Source organism: Crinia signifera, chromosome 7 (assembly GCF_055691185.1).
Source record: "Crinia signifera chromosome 7, ASM5569118v1, whole genome shotgun sequence".
Taxonomy (NCBI): domain Eukaryota; kingdom Metazoa; phylum Chordata; class Amphibia; order Anura; family Myobatrachidae; genus Crinia; species Crinia signifera.
In genome coordinates, this window is record NC_139223.1 from 17,802,332 (window position 1) to 17,822,145 (window position 19,814).

The window sequence follows — 19,814 nt, forward strand, 5'->3', positions numbered from 1 at the left end:
TCTCATGTCCTCAGTAGTGCCAGTTACATATCATGTCCCCGGTAGTGGCAGTTAAATAGCATGTCCTCAGTAGTGCCAGTTACATATCATGTCCCCAGTAGTGCCAGTTACATATCATGTCCCCGGTAGTGCCAGTTACATATAATGTCCCCGGTAGTGGCAGTTACATAGCATGTCCTCAGTAGTGCCAGTTACATATCATGTCCCCAGTAGTGGCAGTTACATTGCATGTCCCCAGTAGTGGCAGTTACATTGCATGTCCTCAGTAGTGCCAGTTACATATCATGTCCTCAGTAGTGCCAGTTACATATGTCCTCAGTAGTGCTGCTACAGAAGTGCTTTTAGCAACTTTTTTTTTTTTTTTTTTTTTTAAGTTTCTGGAATGTATGGTTTTCAGAGTAATTTGGCTAATGGATATTTATATAAGGGATACTCATCCTGGACATGTTGTAACTTGATATTTTTGATATTTGAAAATCATAAAAAAGAAAAACAGCATAATAGAATAAATGCCAGGCAATAACATAATGAGAATAATAAAAAAGTGAGCAAAAAATAAATAAAGGAAGAAAGCTGATCCAATAGGTACCGAGCAGATGTAGAGACACATGTATTCAAAGGGGAGATTTGGTAAGGCCAAGCATGGAGGACCACCATAAATGAATGTGATAGTAGAGAAGAAGAGAGGCATCAGGTATATCTGTATGAAGACCCTAAAGTGATCTGGAGTAGGAGGTGCCATCCTGTATGATCAAAAAACTTATGTCCCTGAGCCTGGATTAGGGGTGGTTGCATGTCAATGTATATACCTATTTTTTGTGAAAATTCACTATGAAGTCTCTGCACACCTCTCAAAGCAAATGTGTTCAGCAAGAGAACACCTTACCCAGGGGAAGGGCAGAATGGGAGAACCAATTCCATTAGATCCTCGTGCTAAAGTTAGAGAAATGGAGATAAAGTGAATGTGGGACTTCAGAGGAGCCAGCAGAGGAAGGGAGGTTACAGAGGTCCCTTACTTCGAAAGTTCAGGAGAGTGCAGTTTTTTTTGTTTCTCAGAATTTATGGCAGACTGCTTTGGGCATGTTGTAGTAATGTGTGCAATGTGCACACATATCAGCAATTAGTCTTCCATGTCCTTCATGACACTTTCCTTGTGATGGCCACTGCTCAGTGGGTTTGGGCATCTCTCTAGGGCCCTCTGGAATCTTCACTATGCTTAATGCAGTCACATTATAGTCTGCTCCCCTGCTTCTGGAGCAGGTTCAAAAGTTCCTCCAGCTCAGAGAACTCACTAGGTGCTTGGCATGTGGCTTCTCAGCTGGTAAAGAAGGTCTTCATACAGCATCCTCCATAATTGTGTTCCAAAGCTGATATGTAGTCTTGGGCTATAGTATTTTTGCACCTGGCCCATGGCAAGAGCTCCATGGCTCTATCACTTACCAGATTCTAAATATTGACACTCCTCTACATTGTACAAAGCATCATGTCTACAGGATTCCTATCCTTCTGCTGTAAATCAACCTGTCTACTAAACACGATGAGGAACATCTCACATTATGAAGGACTAGGTCCCTCAGCTTAGCCTTTAGTTTCCTTCCAAGTTCTGTCCTGATGCAGAAGATGATATTGTCCAGGTTTGGTTGATGGTTTATTGCTTCGTACATGTGTATTCTGCTATGATTTTAATTTGTACAAATTCTACCGTGTTTTGTAAATCACTGAGAGGCATTTGATGGCTGAGAATACAATCTCTAATCAACAGGAACATTAGTTAATTTACCCTCAGCAGTTCCCATTACAGATGTCATGGAGCAACATTACCAGGATAGGAGCCAGCGCAGCCGTCTCCACAAGAAGGAACTCCTGGGTCTCATCCACAAGGTTAAGGCAGGCATGTCCAAACTATGGCCCTCCAGCTGTTATGAAACCACAAGTCCCATCATGCCTTGTCACGGTTTTGCTATTAGGGAATGCTAAAACTATGGCAAGGCATGCTGGGATGTGTAGTTTCACAACAGCTAGAGAGCCAAAGTTTGGACATGCCTGTGTTAAAGTACTTTGGGTCCTGACCATGAAGCTTTGATGTTTTAACATTGCTCTGGAGATTAGAACGTCAGCTGTCCCCGTAATCCTATCACTGACCTAGGGTTGCCAATCTTGGGATCCAGCCCCGAAATTGCTGGGATTTTGGGATTAGACTGTGCAGCCCGCTGGCCGCACAGCCCACAGCTTCTGTGCAGCTTCCGGCCTCACTGCCGGGGAATCCCGGACCCTCTGCCTCTCCCGTTGTCCCGGCCACTCTACAGTTTACAGCCACACCACCAGGGAATCCCGGATCCTCCCGTTACCCGCCCGCACAACCCGCGTAAGTAAGTGTGCAGGGCTGGCAGTGTGTGTGGGTGAAGAGGCGGGGAAAATGTTTTTTTGGGAGGCCAATGCTGGGATCCCAGGATTGAGCATTTCACAATCCCAAATGCCCTGGGATTGGCTTCCCTACACTACTCCCCTTGCATCCACTGCCAACACTCCAACAGCCCGTAGGCACACACACACACACACACACACACACACACACACACACACACACACACACACACACACGCATTCACTGCCAGCACCCCAGCCACACACTACCCTTCTGCATTTACTGTCAACACCCAAGCAGACCCAACCACCCCCCTCCATTCATTTCCCCTGTTGAGAAGATTCCCTCTATCGAGTTGCCAGCGTCAGTATTATGACAGCTGGCATCCCTAAACCATCCATCTTAAACACCAAATTACCTGAATGCCAAGGTCAACACATTAACCTGACATGAACCCAATCGAGCATTTATGGGCCGTGGGAAGCTGACCAAGCATAGATTAATAATGTATTGTATATTAAAAAAAAAAAAAAAAAATTACCATCATGGGTCTCTTAGTCTAGTTTATTGTTATCAATTAACAAAATGCAAAGTGAACATAAATTAAATCTAAATTCAAATCAATATTTGGTGTGACTGCCCCTTGCCTTCAAAACAGTATCAATACTTAGAGTCTGGTATTTTGTAGGATTATAGTCCGGAGTATGATTAAGAGGACACGCCAAACAAATAATGATCATTTTCATATTTCGGTTGAAACCGTCATTAACTGAAACAGAATCAGCTGTGTAGGAGACGTAAAAGTGGGTAAGGAACAGCCAGGGCCGTTTCTAGACTATTTGGTGCCCAGGGCGAAGTTCAAAATTGCGCCCCCCCCCCCAAAAGGGGTGTGGCCTCTTAGAAAGGGGCGTGAACTTTGGAAGGTGGTGTGGCTTTGCGGAAAAAAACTACTTTACACCCCAGTTTCGCACAGACAATGGTCACCAAATGAAAAAATATGTTCTGATTCATGCCCCTTAAATTATTTATGTTTCCTCAAAAATACCACCAATACTTTAAGGCACATACCATTATGCCCATGATACATTATGCTTCACAGTATGATATCGATGCCATCATATACTATGGGTGAAAATGAGAGATTCAGAAAGTGAGAGATTTGGTAAGAAATCTCTAGTTTTTTTATAGCTGCAATCATTTACACTGCAAAATCAAACTGGTTTTGCAGTGTAAATGATTGACGCTTTAAAAACAATGGAGATTTCTTACCAAATCTCTCACTTTCTGAATCTCTCATCCTATTAATTTTCACCCAATGGCCCCTATTCTGATCTGATCACAGTACAATTTTTTTGGGGGAAATGTGCCAAACCAGGTGCACTGCAGGTAGGGCAGATGTAACATGTATAGAGAAAGTTAGATTTGTGTTATTTATTTTGTTTCTGTGCAGGGTAAATACTGGCTGCATTATTTTTTAACTGCACGTTAGATTTCAGTTTCAACACCCCACCCAAATCTAATTCTCTCTGCACAAGTTACATCTGCCCCACCCGCAGTGCACATGGTTTTGTCCATCTAAGAAGGATTTTGTCAGAAAGAATGAACTAGAATAACCCCCATTGTGAGAGATTTTGCTCAGAAGCCCCTTTCAGAATTACATCTTTCACAATATCCTCTAGTACAGTGGTTCTCAAAGTCGATTCTCAGGACCACACACAGTTCACGTTCTCCAGGTCACTCGACAGGTGCACTCATTACTTACACATTTAAACATATCCAGAGGTGCAGCTAATTATCTACTTGATTTGGTGAGGAGACATGCAAAACATGCACTTTGTGGGTTCAGGAGGACTGACTTTGACAACCTGTGCTCTAGTGTGTGGGGGCGTTAGAATGTCCTCATACCTTGAGAAGTGCCATATCCACTGCACTATGAAAGGCAATATTTCAAAATAAGGTCAAACTCTAAGAAAATTCAATCTGACAGGGACATAAGCGATGCTCATCACTATCACCTGGCGATTGATAACCAGCATGCTGTATAAATCTATATTTATAGGTGTCAGCGCCAATGTTCTCACCGGAGAATACTGGCCCTGACAGATTGCTCAGCACACATTGCTGCATGCTGAGCAGTCTTGCCTACACACAGGGAGATGCTAAAACGTTGTGAGAGATGCTAGATCGCTCAGCACACAGCGATGTGTCAGCACTGTGTGCTGAGCGATCTGTCGGGCCAGTGTTCTCTGGTGACATCAGCAATTACAGATTTATACAGCATGCTGGATATTAATCGCTGGGTGATAGTGATGTGTGAGGCCGTGCATCAATTTGGTCCCTACACACGGATGGATGCAAGGGCATTTTCAAGGCAATTTCTGGTGACAATGACATTGTAAATGGTGAGTGGAGCAGACAACACTGCGATCTAATGAGGAACAAGTTGTCCCACTCCCACTCTACCTCTTCTACACCCAGTGATCATATACACTAGCCCCATCCCCCCAAGTAACATACAGCACCAGCCCTACCCCTCCCCAACGAAATGCACTACTCCCTTACTACCGTAGTGCATGTCACTTGGGCGGGGTAACAGGGTGGGTGTTGTATGTCACTGGGGCTGGTAGTAGGGTGGGTACTGTATGTCACCCGGGGAGGGGAGGGGGAGCGGGTGTTTAGTATATATGATTGCGGGGGTAGGGGGGAGGCAGAAGGGGCTACCCCTTCTACCCCAGTGATCATATAAACAAAAAGCCTCCCGCCAAAACCTGACCTGACCCCCCCCCCCCACGCCACGCCACAGCAGTGAACACACTAATAGTCATAAACTCACCAACAAAGCACCAGGCTGCGGTGAGGCAGCAGCAGTGTGCAGAAAACAGCAGTAAGGTAGGGAATGGACAAAGAGCCTGAGGCTGAGTGACTCTGGAGCAAGAAGTAGAGGAGCCAGCAGCAGACTAAGTGCGCAGTAAAATATAAAATGGCGCCGGCGAAAAGACAAAATCCCTCACCCTCCCCTACCCCCTCTCCCCAAGGCCACAGCAGAAGCACAGTCATCATAATTAGTTACTTACATAAATTTAGTCAGCGTCAGCGTGTGGAGTGGGTCACCGTCTGCTGGCTGCTGGCTGTGTCCCTCCGCACTGCAGTGACAGCCTGCCTGCGCATAAGCGCGCGGGTACCTCCCTCCTCTGTCCCCTGCTTGGCTAACAGAGGAAGGGGGAGGCACTACCCGGCAGTCACCGCTCGGTGACACAGTGACCGAGCTCCGCCTCCACCGCCGGGTCCACTCTGCTGTGAGTGGTCTCCCCGGCTGAGGCTCCCCCTATGCCCGCCTCCGCTCCTAGTTCAGCCACCCAGACCACCAGTCGCCGCCCTGTGCGCCGCTCGGCGCTCACAGACAGCCACAGCCGCCTGTCAGTCTACACATTGTCATTGAGTGACAGGCGGCTGTGTCTGTGTGAGCGCCGAGCGGGGCACGTAAATAACACTCACACACTGTTTGCAGCAGGCAGGCTTGTAGCCGCTGCCCGGCGCCCGGCTGCTCTACACAGCTACAGCCAGAGCAGAGGCAGCATACAGGCGCCCAGACTGTCCTGGCAGCATTTAAAAAGCGGGGACGAGCCGTGCGGCGCCCCGGGCAGATGCACGGCTCGTCCCCCTGTAAAAACGGCCCTGGGAACAGCCAAACTACTACAAAGGTGAGGTTGTGGAAGAGTTTCATGTCACAGATCATACACCATGGGAGATTTGAGGTGTCCTGTTCAAGCTCTTTTAAAGTACAGAGAAACGGGCAACGTTGAGGAATTACACCGCAGTGGCCGGCCAAGGAAACTTCAGATGAAGCATAAGATGAAGACTGAGGTCATGCGTATTTCCTTTCAAAATGGGCAATGGGGCCATCAGGTCAGAACTAACAAACCAGTGAGACCCAAGGCCGACGTGGAGACCACAGGAAAAAAACAAACAAGAAAAACAGCGCAGATAAATGGATGATTGACAGTTATTTATAGTAAAGATAAAATTATTATTATAATCAATCGGATTGGTTATAATTCAATGCAAAAAACAATATATAAAATCTATTGACTAGTGTATTGGCTTGCAGTATAATTCACAATGACAGATAACCGAGCATCCCCGGTTCTTCAGTACCTGAATGATAAACTGCAATCAGTCCCCTGGATATGGAGGTGTATTGTGCGTATAATAGTCTGGCACCAAATTGCATCATAATTTGGTGCATGGTCAACCGATATCAATCAAAAACTTGTCCACCTTGTCAATGTTGACAAGGTTCCGGTCATCCTTTTGCTTGCGATTATCTTCTTTTACAGTCGATCTAGATGCTGACAACTTTTTTTTTAGGCATCTAACTAGATAATCTTCAGTGGTCAACCACGTTATTGTGGATCTAGACATCGCTGACCCGCTATACCGGAACCAGCTGGAGAGCGGTAAATAATGATTGCAGGCAATAGTGAGGCCTGGTGGAGGTTCCTTGCAAGTTTACAGCAAATGGAGTTGGGTATTTGGTCAGGATTAAGGACTTCAAAGTGGAGAAATACAGGTAGGCACTAATCCATCATGCAATACCATCAAGGAGGCAGCCGGTTGGCTCCAAGTTTATTCTGCAGCAGCACAATGACCCCAAACATAGAACCAATGTCATTAATTTCCCTTCGGATCATTCACTCTGAATTTTGTGAATTAAAAAAATATCCATTAACACTTCCTTTACACCTGTAATAAAAGTGCACATTCATCTGTACAAGCCCCGCATGGTCTATAATACCCATCATGCATCCAGAGGCCTACTCCCAAGTGGAAATGAGGTCACCACTGCGCTCCCACTGTCACACAAACCACCACCTAAGATCTAAGCATGTACCAGTCTTAAGAAGAGGACTGATTACATCTGTGACACATCCAACACGTCGCTGAACATTCCAGGCTCGTACCATATGCAATAGTTGAAGGCCACAACACGGTACTTCTGGTTTGCAATTCAAGCCATAGAAGTCCGTCACCCGCTACATACAAGCAAACCAGCCACAACGGCATAGAACAGAACAAGCCTCAGACACGTTAAGCCCACACAAAAACACCTGTATAAAAACACTACGAACGTTCTACTGAAGAGCATAATATACAAGACTTTAAAATAAATCTACGGGAAGACCTTGGACGTAGACTGGCATTACACCCCATACATTAAAGTAACCACCCACACAACAAAGACCACAAAAAAAATTTCAAACTGTAAATTACCACAAAAATAAGGCTCATCCAGCATTGTGTAAAAAAAATAAAAACAGAAAAAGGATGCACACAATGGGGTAATTCTGAGCTGCTCGCTAAGCTGCGTATATTCAGAGCAGGTTAACGCCGCCCCGCCAAATGCACGCCCTCTGGGCAGACGAATCCCCTCGCTACACTGCGAGCAAATGTGTACGCTTTCACGTTCTTTTGCAAGCGCCCGATGATAAATCATTTGCTTGTTACTCACCATGGAAGGACTTTTCCGCTTACTTTTCTTGTGCACGGTTTTCTGTGAATTGGGGGCGGGCCCTGTCGTCATGTGACATCATCCACCTGCCTCCGCTGACATGTTGGATTCTTCAGCAAGGTGTTCAAGAAGTCCTCATAAGAATGTTCTAGGCTTGGATCTTAGGTGGTTGTTTTTAATGCGGTTCATGTATAAGTGACCATCAGAGCAAGGTGAGGTCATTTCTGGGGGTGTGGATCGTATTGTCGACCAGAGTTCGGTCGACAGACATTATGTCGACACCATTCCGTCGACAGGCAGCAAGGTCAACATGGTTCTAGGTCAACATGGGTGAAGGTCGACATGGGATTTTTCACTGTTTTTGACCCGAATGTCGACACAGTCCTAGAATCCTGTCGACCTAGTTGCCTGTCGACCCAATGACTGTGGACATTACGACCGTATCCCCATTTTTGTTAGCGCCACATGGAGGGGTGGGCAAGAATACAGATGGGTTTGCACATTACTTACAGATGTCAAGTGTTTTGTAATAAACTCCATTCTAATACAATCAAACGGTTAAAACCCACATTTCCAAAATACATGCAGCCAAGCCGGAATAGTGACCAGTTCATGACCTGGCTCTTTATTGCATATAAAATAGTAATTTAAGAAAATATTAGACTTTATAGACCCTGAACATAGACTTAGGCAAATTTCATACTCTGAAGCTTACTGGAGGCCAAACAGAAGATTTAATAGGGGTGTTCTTATTGTAGTCTACGAGGGTTTCCCACCAGCCACTTATTGTGCAGTATCCTGTAGGTCACACACTTGAACAAGGTGTGTGACCTACAGGATACTGCACATCGCAACTTGTTGCAGTTTTGTGACCATTTTGACAGTGTCCGGTATTTACATGGCTGTAATATACAGCTCCGGCCTAGCAGCATAACTTATGTCAATACACAACTGATGAGCTTAAAAACAACTTTACGGACATTTGAGGGAGCGATTACAAACCATCTAAGAATTTATGGGGCGCATTAGAAGTCTGAAACCCCATTCTTGCAGACAATTGATCATAAGAAATTTTAAGTTATAAATCAAATATTGTGTCCGCTAAAGAGAAAGCCACAAAGGACGAAAAAAAAAAAAAAAAGTCTCCAGCTCTGATTTGTGTATGAATGGTCCTGAGCTGTCCACGGAAGACAATTGTCCAAATGTCGATGTCTCCTAGCGAGCCCAGCTCAAGTTGGTGGTCTCAAAAACAGCCAGAGAGTCTGGAGACCATTCTTATCCCAACTGCACGTTCGGTCAATGCTGAACAATCCGCTCATACCCACACCTCTATGAGGTCATCACTTTCCAAGCCAAGCTCCTCGGCCGTGCTCTTCTCTTTCAGCTTCTTCCCTTCGAACATGAAGCACACCTTTTTGGAAAGGCCCATGGCGGTTTTGTACTGATCCATCAGGGACTGCAGCGGTTCATTCTGGGAAGAACCGGTTCCGTTAAACACAAGATCACAGAAAGTCACCTATAGACAGCTAGGAGGCGACAGCCATTTTGTGGGCTGAACCAATATCTACAGTCTATGACTTAGCTAGGAAATAGTGGTCCGTGAATACGGGTCACTAAGTGTTTGACAGCACCGGTTCCACATCAATGGGTTGCACTCTTACAGCAGTCATTGGTTCAGGCCACAAAATGGTGGCCTCTACTATGTGGACACAGTCTTGTAACATTCCCAACACATGCAGCCCTCTTACCTTCCCGATGGTGAGACTGAGGTGGGACTCCCTGTCCTTGCCCTGGACCTTCAGACAGATCTGATCATCAGCTGCATCACCAGATCCCATCTCTCTGGAGGCAGAGAGGACCACGCAGTCTGGAAGCACAACGGGCACCACAAAATCATCAGCTATGACCAGAAGCTCAGATAATCCTCAGGTTCTTAAGGATATCCTTGAATAAGTCCAAAGCATTAAATAAAATTGATTGAGGCACTGATTAAGTCACCTGTGCTCGCACAAAGATAATCTTAAAACCTGGACTGTAATGAATGTTTGGGAAGCTCTGACCTAGACTACCAGAGCGTGGAGGGTATTCTGGTTGCTGCATTTCTGGGCATGTGCTTGTTGTCGTGCGGCCTCAACGAACAGCTTGTTAATCAGATGCACGCAAGCAACCTTGCAGGCGGGGGGCGGAGTGGGGTGTGGGCCTGCCACATTACCATATGGTAACACCCACCTGTGCATTCTCATGCTAATGACTCATGACGGACAGGCAGGGGGGCGGGCAGCTGAAATCACCGGATGTCAGCTGCCTGCCTACTTCCCCCCGAACAGACACACATCTGTAAGGTAGAAAAAAAGAGAACCACAGGCACGGCCAAAGCTGCTGTACAGGGAGTGTGTAATTCTCCCAATTATATGAAAAACAAGAGAAAGGGTATGTGTACAGCGCTAGGTTTAAATCTGAAAAAAGTATACACTACCACATGTAAATATAAATATAACATTTATTAATACAAAAAATAATTAGATGAGAGCTCTCATAATAAACCATATACAGTAAAATTATATATTAAAAACAATTCATATGATTGGACAGAGGCTCTCTGAGAATGGGCTCCACAATATATTGCACCAGCACGTTATATTTACCAGAGGGGGACTGGGAGATAATGGAGTGTCTCCTTGATGGTATAGCTGCATGGGATATGTCCTGATCCGGATAAATGTCCAGTGGGTCCTGGTGTCACGGCAGATATGTTGTAGGCAGTCCTTATGGTATGTGTATACCCGGCATGATATTGCTGGTGGCTGCTGAAACGTAGAAGTCCTGGAAACAAAAGTAAAACTGGTCCGGAGTAAAGTGCCGAGTTTGTTGCAGTCCTGGTATTGTGCAAAAAGGCAATGTGGTGCAGTGGAGAGATGCTGGAAGCTGCTCAACGCGTTTCGACGCTAACTCGCGTCTTCATCAGGAGCTTGGGTATGGGGTCTTGTCCAAGGACCCTGTATATATACCCTAAATTGATTGTTCCCATGATTACAGGTGTGAGAACTCCAATAATCATTATGTTAAATACTATTAAAAACACATATCAAATACATTGAAAACAAACATGTGGTAGGCATGCACAGGAGGAATGCACAGAAGTCTATTATACATAATAAGAGCAAAAAACGAGTTTTTGAAAAACAATATAATAGTCATGTGATCATGTCACATGATCGGGGCTGATCACATGACCCCGGAAGTGACATTTGCGATCTGTCTCAATGAGATTTAAGAATATATGGCACAGATGGTAGATAGCGTTTATGCACACAAGTGTAACAGTCATCTGAGAGACTATTGTCTAAGAGATTGTTTTCAGCCATGTATATAGCGAATATATTAATCTAGCCTCCGTGGTTGGCGGAGGTGTCCGGCTATTGCACTTCCGGCTGGCGGAAGTCTTCATGGTTGGCGGAAGTAGCCGCTCGGTTGGCTCTGATTGGAGCTGATGACATCAGGAATGTGCTGCGCGGTGATAGGAGCTCCTACACCACTTGTTGATTGGGTATGTTGTACCGGTGTATGGTTTCGCCGGAAATGACGATTTTGGATGGCGGAAGTCCAATCTCGTTTTGCACATTGGTTGGCATTATCGTTTTAGAAAACTTGAATATATTGGGAAAGACAGCATAAGCAACGGGATATCACAAAAAGCATATAACCAAACAATCAACGATTGCATAGAGAGAGTATAGTGGATGGGAGATCATATGACAGAGAGAGTATAGTGGATGGGAGATCATATGACAAAGAAAATCTCATTATAGATGTATAATGCATAATATATGCAAAGTGAGGTCTATGCCTTGTCTGCAAATATAGTATGAGACAGAGATACATGCAGTTTCATATACTGTTTTAATATATGTCCTGAGGGGTCACCCACAGTGATGTATTTAATATATATCATATACATTTAAGTACCAGACATATAAATAAACTAAGCTGTGAGATCCCCAGGCAGTCGATAGTATACATAGTTCTGTACAGCAAGGGCTGTGTATAATTCAAAGGGTGTGTATATTCCCAAGACAAAAGGGGAAAGAAGGATACTGAATCATAGTACACTATTTAGCTATAATGCCTCATTGAGGCCATCCGGATGTAAACTATTTAATTTAAGGTCCAGAAGACCTCTTGGCGACAAAGGGTCTTGTACCTATCCCCCCCCTCCCTCATAGAGGGGGGGATGTGTTCTAGCCCGATAATCTGCAGACCTCTAGGGTCATTTTTATGGAACTGAGAGAAGTGTCTGGAGAGGCTGTGGCTGGTCAGACCCTTAATGATGATATCGCGGTGTTCCATGAAGCGGGTTTTTAGTGGGCGTGTAGTCCGCCCTACATATTTCAGATTACAAGGACACATCAACAGATATATAACAAATTTAGTGTCACAATTAATACAATTTCTTTGTCTGTACCTGTAGGGTTCTATGGGTAACATGATTACATGTGGTACAGCGGTTTTTGCCACATTTATAGAACCCTGCAGGTACAGACCGAAGATGAATTAGTCTCAATAAGAAATTGTATTAATTGTGATACTAAATTTGTTATATATCTGTTGATGTGTCCTTGTAATCTGAAATATGTAGGGCGGACTACACGCCCACTAATAACCCGCTTTATGGAACACCGCAGCAACATCATTAAGGGTCTAACCAGCCACAGCCTCTCCAGACACTTCTCTCAGTTCCATAAAAATGACCCTAGAGGTCTGCAGATTATCGGGCTAGAACACATCCCCCCCTCTATGAGGGGGGGGGGGGGGGGGGGATAGGTACAAGACCCTTTGTCGCCAAGAGGTCTTCTGGACCTTTAAATTAAATAGTTTACATCCGGATGGCCTCAATGAGGCATTATAGCTAAATAGTGTAGTATGATTTAGTATCCTTTCCCCTTTTCTTTTTTTTTTTTTTTTTTTTCTTGGGAGTATGCACACCCTTTGAATTATACACAGCCCTTTCTGTACAGAATTATGTATACTATCGACTGCCTGGGGATCCCTCACAGCTTAGTTTATTTATATGTCTGGTACTTAAATGTATATGATATATATTAAATACATCATCACTGTGGGTGACCCCTCAGGACATATATTAAAACAGTATATGAAACTGCATGTATCTCTGTCTCATACGATACTTGCAGACAAAGTATAGACCTCACTTTGTCTGCATATATTATGCATTATACATCTATAATGAGATTTTCTTTGTCATATGATCTCCCATCCACTATACTCTCTCTATGCAATCGTTGATTGTATTGTTATATGCTTTTTGTGATATCCCTTTGCTTATGCTGTCTTTCCCAATATATTAATGTTTTCTAAAACGATAATGCCAACCAATGTGCAAAACGAGATTGGACTTCCGCCATCAAAAATCGTCATTTCCAGCGAAACCATACACCGGTACAACCTACCCAATCAACAAGTGGTGTAGGAGCGCCTATCACCGCGCAGCGCATTCCTGATGTCATCAGCTCCAATCAGAGCCAACCGAGCGGCTACTTCCGCCAACCATGAAGACTTCCGCCAGCCGGAAGTGCAATAGCCGGACACCTCCGCCAACCACGGAGGCTAGATTAATATATTCGCTATATACATGGCTGAAAACAATCTCTTAGACAATAGTCTCTCAGATGACTGTTACACTTGCGTGCATATACGCTATCTACCATCTGTGCCATATATTATTACATCTCATTGAGACAGATCGCAAATGTCACTTCCGGGGTCATGTGATCGGCCCCGATCATGTGACATGATCACATGACTATCATATTGTTTTTCAAAAACTCGTTTTTTGCTCTTATTATGTATAATAGACTTCTGTACATTCCTCCTGTGCATGCCTACCACATGTTTGTTTTCAATGTATTTGATATGTGTTTTTAATAGTATTTAACATAATGATTATTGGAGTTCCCACACCTGTAATCATGGGAACAATCAATTTAGGGTATATATACAGGGTCCTTGGACAAGACCCCATACCCAAGCTCCTGATGAAGATGTGAGTTAGCGTCGAAACGCGTTGAGCAGCTTCCAGCATCTCTCCACTGCACCACATTGCCTTTTTTGCACTATACCAGGACTGCACCAAACTCTGCACTTTACTCCGGACCAGTTTTACTTTTGTTTCCAGGACTTCTACCTTTCAGCAGCCACCAGCAATATCATGCCGGGTATACATATACCAGTGGTAGCCAACCCTAGCCCTCGAGAGCTACCAACACTTCACATTTTCCAGACAACCTAGCTGCTGCACAGCTGCACTCATTAATCACTGACACATTTTAAAAGATACACAGATGGAGCTTATTAGCTCACTTGTGATTCTGTGAGGAGACCTGCAAAACATGCACTGTTGGTAGCTCTCGAGGACTAGGGTTGGCTACCCCAGACATATACCATAAGGACTGCCTACAACAAATCTGCCTTGATACCTGGACCCACTGGGCATTTATCTGGATCAGGACATATCCCATGCAGCCATACCATCAAGGAGACACTCCATTATCTCCCAGTCCCCCTCTGGTAAATATAACGTGCTGGTGCAAAATATTGTGGAGCCCATTCTCATCAGAGTGCCTTTGTCCAATCATATTAATTGTTTTTAATATATAATTTTACTGTATATGGTTTATTATGAGAGCTCTCATCTAATTATTTTTTGTATTAATAAAGGTTATATTTACATGTGGTAGTGTATACTTTTTTCAGATTTAAACCTAGCGCTGTACACCTACCCTTTCTCTTGTTTTACACATCTGTAAGGTTCTGCTCTGAGGCAACCTTACAGATGCGTGAGGCCTTCACCATCATTCAAATGATGGGGGGGGGGGGCGCGGATTTAACTAACTAATGAATATTGACTGATTTTGAGATGAGATGATATGAATAGATTATTTGGTACTTATATGTTAGCTGGGCGCCCGTTACGTAGTAGTGTATTGAGAATACGTTGTCAGCGTAGCATAGCCGGGTGCCCGGCTAACATAAGTACCGATTATTTATTCATCTACATTTGTGTCCTGCACCCACTAAACAAATGAAGCTAAAAGATGATCATAGCTTACCAATAATGTCAGCCACTGATAGGTTTAGGGCTTTTGGGGTGTCCTGGGTATCGAGTTCTTTGTCCCCCTGCAGCAACATTATCTGCGACGAGTCAACTTCGAGGCGAGACGCCATAGACTCCACCAGACTCTGCAAGGGTTCTGTCTGCATAGGTACAGCATAAGTCATGTAACACTAACCATCCCAGTACACAGGGACAGTCACAACACCCCAAATCTGCCACGTTTAAGCTAAATACGCCAGGCCTGGATGATCTGATAGCCAGCATGCCCGCAGCCATGCGAAAAAATGTGGCTGCATCTGGCACGGGCTGTTCAGGAACATCTGATGTACTTAAATTCTTCCCCAACAAAAACCCTGGTACTTGTGCAGTTTCACGGCGGCAGGCTACGCTACATTTACAGCATTTACACTACGCCGATTCTGACAGGGACACTGACTACGCCGATTCTGACAGGGACACTGACTATGCTGGCCGCGGGAACACCACGCCGATTCTGACAGGGACACTGACTATGCTGGCCGCGGGAACACCACGCCGATTCTGACAGGGACACTGACTACGCCGATTCTGACAGGGACACTGACTATGCTGGCCGCGGGAACACCACGCCGATTCTGACAGGGACACTGACTATGCTGGCCGCGGGAACACCACGCCGATTCTCACAGGGACACTGACTGCGCCGATTCTGACAGGGACACTGACTGCGCCGATTCTGACAGGGACACTGACTGCGCAGATTCTGACAGGGACACTGACTGCGCAGATTCTGACAGGGACACTGACTGCGCAGATTCTGACAGGGACACTGACTGCGCAGATTCTGACAGGGACACTGACTGCGCAGATTCTGACAGGGACACTGACTGCGCAGATTCTGACAGGGACACTGACTGCGCAGATTCTGACAGGGACACTGACTGCGCAGATTCTGACAGGGACACTGACTATGCTGGCCGCGGGAACACCACGCCGATTCTGACAGGGACACTGACTGCGCCGATTCTGACAGGGACACTGACTGCGCCGATTCTGACAGGGACACTGACTGCGCCGATTCTGACAGGGACACTGACTGCGCCGATTCTGACAGGGACACTGACTGCGCCGATTCTGACAGGGACACTGACTGCGCCGATTCTGACAGGGACACTGACTGCGCCGATTCTGACAGGGACACTGACTGCGCCGATTCTGACAGGGACACTGACTGCGCCGATTCTGACAGGGACACTGACTGCGCCGATTCTGACAGGGACACTGACTGCGCCGATTCTGACAGGGACACTGACTGCGCCGATTCTGACAGGGACACTGACTGCGCCGATTCTGACAGGGACACTGACTGCGCCGATTCTGACAGGGACACTGACTGCGCCGATTCTGACAGGGACACTGACTGCGCCGATTCTGACAGGGACACTGACTGCGCCGATTCTGACAGGGACACTGACTGCGCCGATTCTGACAGGGACACTGACTGTGCCGATTCTGACAGGGACACTGACTGCGCCGATTCTGACAGGGACACTGACTGCGCCGATTCTGACAGGGACACTGACTGCGCCGATTCTGACAGGGACACTGACTGCGCCGATTCTGACAGGGACACTGACTATGCTGGCCGCGGGAACACCACGCCGATTCTCACAGGGACACTAACTGCGCCGATTCTGACAGGGACACTGACTGCGCCGATTCTGACAGGGACACTGACTGCGCCGATTCTGACAGGGACACTGACTGCGCCGATTCTGACAGGGACACTGACTGCGCCGATTCTGACAGGGACACTGACTGCGCCGATTCTGACAGGGACACTGACTGCGCCGATTCTGACAGGGACACTGACTGCGCCGATTCTGACAGGGACACTGACTGCGCCGATTCTGACAGGGACACTGACTGCGCCGATTCTGAAAGGGACACTGACTGCGCCGATTCTGACAGGGACACTGACTGCGCTGGCCGTGGGAAAACCATGCCGATTCTGACAGGGACACTGACTACGCCGATTCTGACAGGGACACTGACTACGCCGATTCTGACAGGGACACTGACTACGCCGATTCTGACAGGGACACTGACTACGCCGATTCTGACAGGGACACTGACTACGCCGATTCTGACAGGGACACTGACTACGCCGATTCTGACAGGGACACTGACTACGCTAACAGCGGGAACACTACGCTGATTCTGACAGGGACACTACGCTGACTACGTAACTGCTGCTGTGAAGCTACACAAGTACCAAAGCCCTCACGTGTTCTCAGATGAACTCACCGACTGGATGTTTAAGCGGTAGATTTGCCCTCTCCGCCGCACTTTAATGGTGAGCTCTGGTGCTGGACTGCTCCCGACCACAATCACTTCATTGTCATCGCTGATGGACTTGTGTAACGGGGACAGGACAGTGCCCAAATCCTTAAGACGAGCTTCCATCTCCCTGCCAAGGAGTAAGTGACTAGATGAGTAGAGCAGGCAGGAGACCTGGCTGCACAGGATGGGTGGGTGGATCAACAACAAAACCTCCATTATCCTGCTGCGCCGAAGTCTCATTTTCTTGGCTAGATCAACAATTCAATTTTTACCACTGGCAAGAAAGCTGGATGGAACCTAAACATTTACATATCTACCCACCTGCCAACCCTGAGCTAGATGGCTGCCCATGTAGACTCAATGTAAAAGTGAAGTTAGCCTACATACTGCTACCTTTGTCCACTCATGGCAAGTCAGCCCCTATTTCCAGTAGGTACCAGTCCAACGGATCTCTGAGGAATCCAGACCGATCTATTTACAAACCTAGACAGACTCCTTCAGGTACATAACTGATACAGGAGGCCAGGTCACTGGCCAAGGACATCATGTTCATACACAACAGGCACTTGTAGGCCTGTGTAACACCCAGCGGTACTGCTCACCGACCACCAACAAGATCTCTCAGACTGAGAGCTACATGGAGGTTGTGGACAGACTCAGAAGGGGATCCAGGTCATTTTGTAAGACTGGGATGTATTATGCTACCCCATAAATACAGAGAACATAGCTGTGGGAATGTATCCAACATCATGTGTAACTTGCCTGACAGGTGAGGAAAAGTTTACACCCCCCCCCCCCCCTCATTCAGCTGACCCCCTAATCCATGCACATGGCTGTAGCAGCCTGTGCATCTCCTGCAGTCCATAGAGGAGGTGGGGCAATACCAGGTAACTGGTGAGCGCATGGTATTTTAACTGGTTTGGAGGACTAGCCCGAAGCAGTGTCTTGGTCTGTAGTGCCGTTCCCAAGAGAAAGCTACCTAATACCTACCGAGCAATAAAGGTGTGAAAAGGGGTTAAAGTGGGTGGGACCGGGGTGGAACAGAGGTCCACCACATCTAATAGTAGGAGGAACTAGTTCCCCCTCCACCACAGCCCTGCACAGCAATGCCAATAGAAAGCCTGTACCAGCAGCTTCCATTTCTGGCATGGTGTATGCAATGTCATGCCATCAACAATTTATTATTGCTGTGGGCATGATGTGTAAGGGGCAATACTACAGTGGGCATTGTGTATTAGGCAAATCTACTGCATCCCATACATGGTTGAGGAGCACTACTGTGTAGCGTAACATGAACAAGGGACACTACTGTGTGACGTAATGGTAATAAGGGGCACTACTGTGTAAGGAGTACTAATATGTGGTGTAATATGAGGGGGTTTGCACTTGCACCCTGGCACTGGCCCGGGCTCACCTAATGTGGTATCAGGGGAAATGAGTTCCACCACCTCTCCAGGACCACTTAAAGCCCTGGGTGTGAAGGAGAAAAGTTAAGACCCTGTATTCGTCAATGCAGTAAGTGCATCCTGCTGAGCACTCACTACACCACCCTGCATGAGAACTATACTGCGGGAAATGTGGCAGCCTCTGATTTGTAACCGTACAAAGAGGTGTAAACCTGCCCAACGCTGCCATCTCCTCAGTGTATGTTACCTTAACGTCTTGTTCTTACGACCTTTCCTTACTGGCGTCTCCGGGGTGGGGGGTGGTGAAGGGGAGGAGTCACGGATCCTAGGAAAGAAATAATGATTAACACACCAGTGCAGAAGGGGAAATCAAGCCGAAAGACTGGGATCAGTGGTCACCTCTGACATGGGACATCTGATTTCTCGTTCTCCGCATCAGAGTCTGACAGATCGTACGTCCGTATTTTCGCCTTTGTGGGCTGTGGTTCGGGGGTCACTTCATTATCTAGGTCAGCTGGAGGTGGAGACATCACAATTATGTCCAAGAAACTTCCAAACACAAAACACTTTTTAAAGCAAAAAAAGTCTTGTGTGCAGGGTTCAATTAATCTTTTGCCACACTACAGATACACGGTGCATGCATAGCTTTCTCCAGTCCTACTCCATACCAGTCACCTGTCATCCACCAAATCAACTGACCACTCCGCCCCGAGCAGTCACCTGACCCCCGTCAGCCATTACTGCCTACTCTATACCACAATGACGGCAAATACCATCTATTGCCGCCTGCTCCACCACAAGTGCTCATAGCTCACCATCGCAGCCTTGCTTCATCTGAAGCTCCTTCTCCATTTCAGCCAAGGTACTGAGGCCATCTGAGAGCAACTTCAGAGAACTGTTCACCTGGAGGGAATGAGACAGGCGTAAGACAGATGCTGACCAACACCACAGTTAGATAGAATGCAGGAGGACAGTTTACACCTGTACCTAGACCTCACACCCAATCATATGTGCAATACAACCGGTTAGGGAGCCCAGGTGGAAACAGGCGGCTTGGCAACGGTTTAATCCACCTGCGCT

The 19,814-nt window shown here is 46.4% G+C and overlaps 1 protein-coding gene across 3 annotated transcripts in view; it reads right to left on the reverse strand.

Moving 5' to 3' along the window:
• Positions 1 to 8,470: 8,470 nt before the first annotated feature.
• LOC146019880 (NFATC2-interacting protein-like) overlaps positions 8,471 to 19,814 on the reverse strand; it is a 45,285-nt gene continuing 33,941 nt past the window's right edge. For all 3 annotated transcript variants that reach the window (XM_083152513.1, XM_083152515.1, XM_083152516.1), the window contains 7 exons: positions 19,550 to 19,637; positions 19,134 to 19,248; positions 18,982 to 19,059; positions 17,293 to 17,455; positions 15,002 to 15,146; positions 9,623 to 9,741; positions 8,471 to 9,345 (listed from right to left, as the gene is read on the reverse strand). In XM_083152513.1, coding sequence (XP_083008639.1) covers positions 9,190 to 9,345; positions 9,623 to 9,741; positions 15,002 to 15,146; positions 17,293 to 17,455; positions 18,982 to 19,059; positions 19,134 to 19,248; positions 19,550 to 19,637 — 864 coding nt within the window. In that variant the 3' untranslated portion in view covers positions 8,471 to 9,189. The remainder of the gene's footprint in view (positions 9,346 to 9,622; positions 9,742 to 15,001; positions 15,147 to 17,292; positions 17,456 to 18,981; positions 19,060 to 19,133; positions 19,249 to 19,549; positions 19,638 to 19,814) is intronic.